Source organism: Rhagoletis pomonella, unplaced genomic scaffold (assembly GCF_013731165.1).
Source record: "Rhagoletis pomonella isolate Grant_MI unplaced genomic scaffold, Rhpom_1.0 Rhpom_scaffold_00009, whole genome shotgun sequence".
Lineage (NCBI taxonomy): Eukaryota > Metazoa > Arthropoda > Insecta > Diptera > Tephritidae > Rhagoletis > Rhagoletis pomonella.
Genome location: NW_023458563.1, coordinates 38,647,350 through 38,658,107, shown reverse-complemented (window position 1 = coordinate 38,658,107; position 10,758 = coordinate 38,647,350). Strand labels below are relative to the sequence as shown.

At 32.9% G+C, this 10,758-nt stretch overlaps 1 protein-coding gene across 1 annotated transcript in view; it reads left to right on the top strand.

Annotated features, from left to right (window-relative positions):
* The first annotated feature begins 7,792 nt into the window (after nucleotides 1-7,792).
* Nucleotides 7,793-10,758, top strand: part of LOC118745510 (rho GTPase-activating protein 6-like) — a 193,791-nt gene continuing 190,825 nt past the window's right edge. Inside the window, exons 1-2 of the mRNA XM_036478959.1 lie at nucleotides 7,793-7,838; nucleotides 8,233-8,387. Coding sequence (XP_036334852.1) covers nucleotides 7,793-7,838; nucleotides 8,233-8,387 — 201 coding nt within the window. The remainder of the gene's footprint in view (nucleotides 7,839-8,232; nucleotides 8,388-10,758) is intronic.

Sequence of the window (10,758 nt, the reverse complement as noted above, 5' to 3'; positions counted from 1 at the left end):
CGGGCGAGTTTTGCGTCCGCGGTAGCCGAGTGGTGAGGGTTGCGGGCTACAAGCCTGTAGCTGCCAGGTTCGATCCTCGGTTGGAGCGATTGCGAAAGATTTTTTTGTTTATATTATTTATTTTACATTATTTTATTTTCATTTGCTTTTTTTTGTAACACATTTTTTATTTTACTATTAGTTAATTTAAATTTTTAGAGTTGAATTTTATTAAAAAGTCGATAACAACTAACTGAAAGCAGCGTAAAAAAAATATAGAACTTATAAAAAAAAGAATGAAAACGAAATAAGTGAAAATTCTACTGGCCGTGGGACTCGAATCCACGACCTTCGGCTCGTTTATGCGCATTACTGCCGTCTGTATGGGTAAAATTATTATGCGCGTATGTGTGCCAGATTATATGCACGAGCTTTGCCGTCTGTCACAGCTTTTATTCTTATTGAATAAATGTTATATGCCAAAATCTGCGGAAATAATAAAAACAGTTTAACTTCGAATCTGGTTACGCCTTGCGTTACAAGGTGGAACTCATTGTACAATTCGGTCCAGAAGCTAATAGAAGTCAAAAACAGATTAGGTGAGCTATGCTACAAGCTGGAAATTTCTTATTTCATTGAGGTAGAAATTGTTTTTTTGGAAGAAAATGCAAAAGTAATCAACTTATCGCAGAAGCTATCGACTTCCTTCAAAGAGAACGAAATATGTTCTGTGGCTACTTCATTCCAACTTTATGATGGACAGCATCATAATATAAATGCGACGTTTAGCTTCCGAAAACTTGAAATTTTTAACCGAAATTGATACTCGAATGCAATCAACGCTAATGCAAAGGTTTGAAAAATATTTTAGTTGCACTATGACTCTTGGGATGCAGTTATTGCAGCAATTCTTATTCCCGATATCAAATTAAAATTTTGCAAAACTTTGCTGATTCATACAATACACAACATGTTCGGGATAAAGTTAAACGTGGAGTTTAAAAGTCAACCGGTAAGGAAGAAAATAATTTACAGCCTTCTATAAGTGCTAATACATAATTTCTCGAATTCGATGAGGAGTCCGCAGGTATTTGATTAAAAGAAATCTACCTGCGAAAGTTTTGTAAATGATTTGCTTTTTTAGATGAAAATCGGTATACAAGTTTTGTACCTGAATGATGAGGATAGGAGCATTGAAGGCTTGCATCGCTTTCCTATTATAAAAAAAACTCTTTTTTGAAATACAACACACCTCTTCATTATAACAATAAAGCTGGTTTACAGCAAGGGGCAATTTTATTTTACTGCAAAATGTTAATTATCAATAAAGGTTTTCACTGATAGTGCATTTTTTTCACTGTCACTAGAATTTTCAGTGATAATGGATTCTGCATTTTAACTATCACTGAATAGACAGTGGTAGTGAAAAGCGTATTGCATTTATTTTTAGTGCATTGTGCCCAACCCCGAGCAAAATGTAGGCAAAATACGATTAAAATTCAGCACAATGAAATACTATCCGAAGACACTATTTCTTGGTTTTACTCAACTTACCGTAATCAATATATTATTATAGCTTCGAGCGATTTGATTAATCCTAGAAAATTATATTGACCTCAAAAGAAAATAACCTAATTTCTTTCGTGTAATTCCTATGGGAAAAATAAACACTTGATGCGCGACCTCTTAGAATTGTCGTAGAGAGAGGAGATTCATGGAGGATTATTACTATAGCAAATACTAAAATCTGAGTGCGATGGTGGTGTAATTGCAGGATTATTATTTTTTTTACGTGGTCCAGTGTATATGTACAAATATAAGTGAAAAGATGATCTCGTATTTCTTACTTTTTGTAAAAATGACATCGACTGCAATGTTAATGAATTTCTGATATTTTTATTGAGCTTTGTACCACGATTGTTTATTAGGAAAAATTGAAAAAGCAACAAAGTCTAAGCGGTAGAAGTTATAGCAGTTATTTCGGAGACCACCACATCTCCTCATCAGACTTTTTTTCTATGTGCAAAGTCAGAAGCGTTAACCATTGGGCTATGTACACCCCGTAAACTCTTGTTGCTAATTCATTTTCCTTATTCAACCAACTACTATAAAGTGCAGCCGCTATTTAAACTTGACAGCGTGGTTGTTGTTGTCAATTCCATACACCCATTTGCTTATTTGCTTTATTATATAGCTTCAGGCAGGCTCTTCCTAAACTATGTATTTGTCAGTGTTATGGTGGCTTATTAACATTTTATTTTTAATATTAGTAAAATTAAAACATTGATACTGAACGATTTTCGCGTTGTCATGGGTTGGAACTTGTTACCAGGGGGTCTCTGGGGTTGCTAATTAGGAATCTGAACTCAGTTTTTCAAAGTTGAAAATGGCGGATCCGAAATGGCGATTAATTAAAAAATAAATATTGGATTTGCTTGAAAACCGGCACTCGGGAGTTTTTGAGGTCGCCGATTACGAATCTGAAGTCAATTTTTTTAAATTCGAAATGGCGGATCCAATATGGCGATCAAATTAAAAAAAAAATACTAAAACTAAAACGTTGATACTGGACGTTTTAAGCATTTTCAATGGTTGAAACTCGTTTCCAGGGGGTTTCTGGGGTTGCTGATTACGAATTTGTTGTCATATTTTCAAAACTTAAAATGGCGGTTAAGAGTTTCAAACAAGTCCAATATTTTTTTTAAAGTTGGTCGCCATTTTGGATCCACCATTTTGAATTGTAAAAATCTGAAAACAAATTCGTAATCAGCAACCCCAGAAACCCACTGGAAACGAGTTTCAACCCTTGACAATGCTTAAAACGTTCAGTATCAACGTTTTAATTTTAGTAATATTTTTTTTAATTTGATCGCTATATTGGATCCGCCATTTTGAATTTAAAAAAATTTATTTCAGATTCGTAGTCGGCGACCTCAAAAACTCCCGAGTGCGGGTTTTCAAACCAATCCAATAATTTTGTAAAAAAATTAATCGCCATTTTACATCCGCCAGTATAAATTTTGAAAAACTGACTTCAGATTCCTAATTAGCAACCCTTGAAACCCCCTGATACAAGTTCCCACCCATGACAACGCGTAAATCGTTCAGTAGCAACGTTTCAATTTTATTAGTCTCTTTTCGAGAGCATATTTTCGGGCATTAGGCCCATTCTAACTACCCAAGACAGGTATGTAACTAAGGGAATGTTCCCCAATAATACCAGAGTAATTATATGCAAAAACCACATTTTTACCTGAATTTTAACATGTCAAGAAAATTAAAAAATTGAGAACATCAGCGTTTTCATAAAAAACCGACCAGCGCGACCTCCATAAAAACTTTTTTTCAAAATAAAAAAAAACACGTTTCTCTTTTTTTATCACAAATAACAATAATTTGAGGTAGCGTTTATGAATTTCCAAAAAAAAATTTTTTTGAACCACTCTAATGTGCATACATGCATATATACATATCTATTATGTATATGGTGTCAAGGAGCAGGGCCTAAAAACCTGTCTTCCCCGGTATTACCAGTTTTGGTTTCTTAATAGGGAATGAACTGTTGGCTTTCGTACGAGCATGTCCTACATATGAAAATATTACTTGTATTATTTTCTTTCCGAAGCCTCTTGAAGAGAACCAGAGTTTTCCGATCGAAAAAAATTGATTTTCAAGAACTCCATACGAAAAGTTATTTTTTCCCCCATATAAAATACATGGAAAACTTCAAGCGCCTTGAGCGACCGCTAAATATTATTTGATTTTAAAATAAAAAAATAGGGGTATAATTTTTTTCGACGTAGAACCATTCTAGGGGATTAGAGCATTAAAATTCCGACTTTACTTTTTTTGGCCACCCTAATATACAAACAAACTATTTCAAAATATTAAAATAAACATAACCGCTAGAGATCAAAGAAAAAGTGCAGTTCAATCTAACGTAAGTTCATCTTAACGTAAGTGGGAGCAAACAAAACAGGAACTATTTTAACACATTTTTACGTAACTAACTCATATTACATGTTATAGGGTCTCTTTTCGCGTATACCACTCGTATTTTTCACTAGTTTTAACTTTGCTTAAAAGATCGTGTTCATTTTTCACATAATGGTAAAATTCAGTGCACGTCATTTTTTTTAAAGTTGAACTTGCACTGAACGATACTTTCCACAGTCCCAATGCAAAGTGTATTGTCTTTATAATAGTCTGGACGCCTACTTTTTAAAAAATTTGACAATTAATTTAAATCAAATTGTCTTATGTAAACGCAGGGTTATCATGCGTTTTATTTTCGCCCAAAATTGTTCACTTTTCACTTGCGAATTCGATAGGCTAAACAATTTTCCGCTAACCATTTAAAATTAAAAAAAGCTAATTATATATTGTTGTCCGAGCAATAAACGGGGATATTTCGGTTGTAAACGGAGACACGGGGGCAAAGGGTCTGAAACAGGGACATGTCCCTGGAAACGGGGACGTATGGCAGCCCTACACTAGATGCTTAATAGTTTATATACTAGATGGTTATATTTACACACTAAGGGCTTATCTTTTACCCACTGGGTGTTTCTATATTTTCATACATATCTTTTTCCAGAGAGGAGTTATTCGCTTGCTTATGCTTACAGAAAAAATGTGATGGAATTGAGCCTACATTAGTAAATGGTTTCAAACACAAGAGTACAGAGAACGTGAATTTATAGAGAAGGACCGAAAACTGTGAATGCCAAATTTTTCGAGCCAACAAAACTGGCGAAGCGCATTTTAAAAGCGACAAATATTTGGAATACTTAACAGCGAAAGCAAAATACAAAGCAGAAAAGAAGAATGTTAACAGAGCTAAATCTCACGAGAGCATTTGGAATGTTAATTAAATATGAATATTGATGATTTTTGTGATATTTTGGGAAAATTTTCAAATAGAAAACCCAAGTAAAAAAATTAAATTTTTTTTTCAATGATTTGTACAAGTAACATGAAATTAAATCGAAAATAGTATATAAAATTTTCCGATTTTTTTGATATTTTATTAATAATTGCAAATAGAAAAGTCCCATGTGTTTGTGTTTTTTTGTGAAAATATTTTTTGATAAAAAATCCTTTTCCCCGGTGATTTCCACAAATACCGTGAAAATAAATCGAAAATGTTATATACCATTTTTCGATTTTTATAATATTTTGTTAGATTTTCAATTATAAAACTTTATTGGTATTCGATTTTTTTTTAAGTAGAGTTTTTAGGGGAAAAAATAATTTCTTCTCGGTGATTTGTACACACAACGTTAAAATAAATCGGAAATATTACATAACATTTTCCAATTTTTGTGTTATTTTCAAGTAAAAAACTGTATTGGTATTGGACTAAAAAAAAAACCTGTGAAAAGAATTATTTTCCTTTTTTTTGTAGAGATCTCACAAAACTAAGTCGAAAGTCTGTATGAATTTTCCCATATTTTCGATATTTATGGAAATAATTCAGTTTTTAATGGTGTTCGACTTGGAAACTTTTTTTAAAAATACTAAAAATCTGAAAACGTCGGAAATTTTTCAATATTTTCAATATTTATGGAAATAATGCAGTTTTCAAATCTTTTCTGGTGCAAGAAGTTGCCATTGGATGGGTGGTAGCTTCGCTACTCATGTACATATTTGTCCCCCACGTTGTCATTTACGTATCTAATTAATTAATAAACCTAAATTTATAAAGCACATATTTGTAAACTGCATTTCATTATTTCATTGATATTACCTATTTCTGCTAAAAAATTTTTCATGCAACTAAAAAGACAAACATATGAAAATGTAAATATGTATGCATTTATAAATTTACATATGTACATACATATATACGATTGTTCTGCTTTCGTCTTCCCCTCGTTGCTTCCATCAACACAAATTATTCAATTTCTGCGAATCGCCTCCAGATTGGCACGTGCGTGAAACCATTAACCCTACGTTTACGAAATATTTAGATTTTCGCATAACTTTGCACTGAATATGGAAATACTTGTACATTTTGAATGGAGAATAATATTAATTAATTATAAGTTCTGTAAGATTAACCAGACAAATTGTGCTTCATTAACAGTTGGAACCAGCTGAAACCAAAAAAACTATGTCCGCTAAAATGGGTTAAACACTAACTGGAATTGGCATTTTTTACACGCATACATGCATACTTTCATATACACATGTACAGTGGAGTACCACTAGCTTGGACATTGCATTGCTTGTACTTTGATGTGTTTGAATCTTTTATGGTACTGAAGATTTGCTTACGGTTGAAAAATATTAAAAATCGTCCGTGCATATATGTAAACATATTTTTATAAACGCTTTGAAGTATAGAAAATTTTAACATTAAAAAATAAAAAAATAATAATTTTTTTGTATATATATAAATTGTGTTCTAGGCACATTGACCCTCCTGTACAAAAATTGTGGCGCGTCATGGACAAAAATTTTACAATTTCGGACCGAAAAATATGAAAACGAGCTAAGTTGCCACGTTACATCTGTGGACTGCCGATAAAACCACATATTCTTGGGATTTTAGAAGTTTTGATTTTATTAAAAAAAATTATCTATTTTCCTGCAGAAAACGTACACTTTTATTTAATATTTATTAAAATTACATCTCAAAAACTAGTTAATGATTGAAATATTGATATGAAACATAGAAATAGAGTGTTTTGTCAAAAAATACTAAAAATTTCCAAAATTTGAGATAACTTATTTTACTGGATATGGAGAAATAGTTGCCACTTTTCACTTGGCTGGCCGAGATTTCTTCATTTTAAGATTTTGGAATTTTTGTGTCGGATTGAAAAAGTTGTAAAACGTAAAAAGCCATCAGCATTTCATTTCTAACAAGAAAAATATGCATTTGCTTTGATGAGACAATTTCTGTTAAATTTATTTTGCCTCTGGCTGGGCTCTGTTAAAATTCGATTGTCTCTGGCTGGCCGCTCTTAAAATGCGCTTCGCCGGTTTTGTTGGTATTTGACAGTTTCCACGCTGATCCGTTCTTGGTCCTTCTCTATAAATATACGTTCTCTGGAAAGTATTGGACAATTCACCTTTTCACAGCAGGCAAAATGCTTTAAAAAATGTGAATACAATTCACTTATGCTTGATGCAAAATATGCACAAGATTCCATCGAACAATTAAATTTGCCGTTCATAGAAGTAACACGTCGCCTTGTTCGGAATGTTTTCTAGAAAAATGCACTTCATAAGCATTATAGCTTGACATTTTTTCTTGCATTCTGAAACAAATACTCAAACATATTACAATTTAATTCCCTATGCGCATATAAATGCAAATGATAGCTCTTTAATTTACAAAACTGCTTAGCACACACTTTGCATACCAAAAATTTCTATACCTAAAAGAACTGTGACCTTATAAAAATACCAATAACTGCTTTTGTAAATATATATTTATTGCGCCAATTTTCCACCGAAGAACACCAACGATTAAAAATTTGCTCACACCAAACCGACTGACGCGACGATTTCACAACAAATAAACATCATGTGAGCTTTTAGACACTTCGTGCATAAAATTTCGACATTTTGGTTGTAAACGTAAATATTACACATTTTTTATAAGAATATTAGACAATTTTTTGTTTTTCACATAAGTAGGTGCAAAAAATGCCCATTATTGGACACCAAAATAATTTAAACATGAATTTACTCCTATTGTAGTCTGAATTTTATACAAATGTTTTAGAGTGTATATAGTTTATCACATCTTTGTAGTTCAGTTCAATTTAAATTAACTTGTAGACACATAAAATATATATGAATGTTCATATTGTATATTGCTAATTGTAAGGGTACTTACGAATCAGGTATATTTACATGTATGCGGTCGCCTTTCTATTCGTGTAGACAAGATTGCTCAAATGTTTGGAGATACATATTTTCTATTTTTCGCAAATAACTATTATTGTCACGGAACCTTTCAAAAACCAATATAGCTTTCAATCTACCAAATGGAGAAAAACCTACCAGTTTTGGTAGGAAAAGCTCATGTGTGGCAATACTGAACATAAAGTATAAGTTTAAATTTTTGCCTTTTTTCAAGATATTTAATTTTCGCGTCTCAAAAGACCAACATTTGAAACCGCAAATTTCTCAAAAGCTGGGGCAAATGTCAGTTGTTATATAGTCAGTGAAGGTGTATGCGCCATCCAAATAATAATAAATTCGTCAAGTTATTACTTCTTAAATCTTTATTTACAGCTTTCTCGAAGGATGCAAATTTGGAAGCGGCTATGCAAAAATCCAAATCATCGTCAAATGTTGGGCAATTCGTCACCAGAAAGATACTTAAAGGTCGTTCGAAAAGTCAAACCCGACCCAACACGCAAGCTCCACTCTCCAAATGGGCTCCAGCGGTAAGTTGAATAGAATTATTAAAGCCATGCTGAAAACATAAAAAGTTAAAACCACTGAGACGCAGTCTGACGTTTGCCAGCAATATAATTAAAAATTCGAGACTTAAACACAACAATATATATAGAATGCTTGCAAAACCTTGTAATGTTTTTATCATGATTAAATCCATACACAGAGTATTTTGTGACCGACTTCAAAGACTTTTAGGTTACATTCTGTGGGGCTTGTCATGAGAGACCTAAAGTTGGAGGCCAACTCGGGCGCCATCACAGTGAGCTTCAAGCAGCTTTAGGTTTTATGAAAATGGTGCTCCATTTGGCGAACGGGGGGTATTTCTGAGTATTTCAAAATCACATCAGATCCTTTTTTGAGCTACCGTTAAATTAAAATTTTATGTATCTTTTTATGCCTTTATTCATTTAATTACGACAATAGGAAACTCATTGTAAACCATCTATAAATAACTTTTAGGTCGCTGCACACGAATTTGCTATCCGATTTTAAAAATTCTAAATGGCGGATCCAGAGTATTGGATCAATAATTGGAAACATTAGCACACTCTTAGCATCACGATGCACACAGGTCGGATTCACTTAACTAGCGGGACAACATGTAAAAATCAAAGTCATGCGAATAGCGTCGAAATAGGTTTGTATAGTAACCAACAGTCAGTACTAATTTGTACTGGAACCTGCAAATTTTTACTGGAAAAGTGTATGATAACCCAAAAAATTTGCAAGAGAGCACTGAATCGAGAGCGTAACAACGCGGGAGAGCTGCAAATTCTTGCTAGTGAAATTTTTACTAGCAGAAATTAGCTAGCAGAAGAAGAAGAAGAATAAATGTCAAAAGCCGCCATTTGTTGAATTAGTTTAGCACAAACAAAAGTAAAAGGAGCTTAAATCAAAATATTGTGACTGTGTAAGTGCTTGTGTGTAAAGCAAAGAGTTTAAGACTGATTTATAAATAGTAAAATGTTTACAGCAGAATGTCAAAACAGTGCAACGACTGTTCACTTGCAAGTTTTTGCTAGTTTTGTGTTCATTAACTTTTTCTGCTAGTTTGCTTTTCTTCTTCTCAATTTTACGCTCTATTTTGCTTTTACGCTCTCGCTGCAATGTTTTACTGGAGAAGTTACTATACAAACCTAATGTCATGCGTACTTCTTAATACAATAGATAATTGTAACTATTTTTTTGTTTTTTTGATCTCTTACATAAAAGAATATTAAGTTTATAAGTTGGCTAGTCGATGCAAGTCAGTTAGCTGTAGCAGAGAAAAGTTTTTTTTTTGTGCGATTTCAATTACCTATTAAACGTGTAACGGTGCGTCTATTGCAAATATTTTTTCCCTGAAAGAAGTATTACTGGTTACTAAAAGATTATTTCACAATTTCTTAAATTTAATAAATGAATTTTATATATGTACATAGCTCAGTAAGTTCAACGTGAAAAGTTGGACTTTAAATTATTTTATTTTAATATTTAAGTAGAAAAAAACTAAATAGTTCCGCTAAGTTTCGACTCAAAATTCATATAATCTTATTCTGTGAAGTGTTAGATTTAAGGTACAATACATGATACAAAAATTTTCAGAAGGTAGTTTCACTTCAAAACTTTTGACATAAACCGTGTCTGTGGCAAACACGCAATGTGGCCACAGCTACGATATAGAACTTGGGGGTTTTCGGTTGTTATTTCAGATATTTTTTAACAGAACATGTAAAGATTTATACATTTCATAACTGATCACTTCATTTTTTTGTTTTAATATACATATACGTATTTAATACATCCCAGTAGCGAAAATGGTCACCGGTGACATCGTCACTAATGAGAACTTAGTGACATCGTCGCACTTGCTGTGAAACCTAAACGACATATAGCTGACAATGACACTGGTGACAATGTCATGCAGGTGTACTCCTATCAAGGCCTTATAACAGACGATGTCTTGCAGCGGTCACTTATAAAAAGTCTATTGCAAGATACCGTCGCTTGAATGTCATTAATGATCACTGCATGCCCAAGTCATGCAGATGACATCAACGACGAAATTACCATTTATATGAAAAAGTCATGAACGACTTCCATACAATCGGAGCCCAAAATCATTTAAGACGTAACTTTTCCGTACAAGACTCTTAAGTGACTAATGCATGACATTCGCTACGGGGATACATTCATGCCACTACTAATCTAATTAATAAAAATGTTGTGTTCGTATGTCACGGTCGTCAAAACTCGAGAACGGCTGAACCGATTTGAATAATTTTTTTTTTTTATTGTTCGGTATAATACCAGAACCAATGATATCGCAAAAAATTGGAGGGTTGCCACCTGTTTGAAAATTGTTTAACCCAATTATAT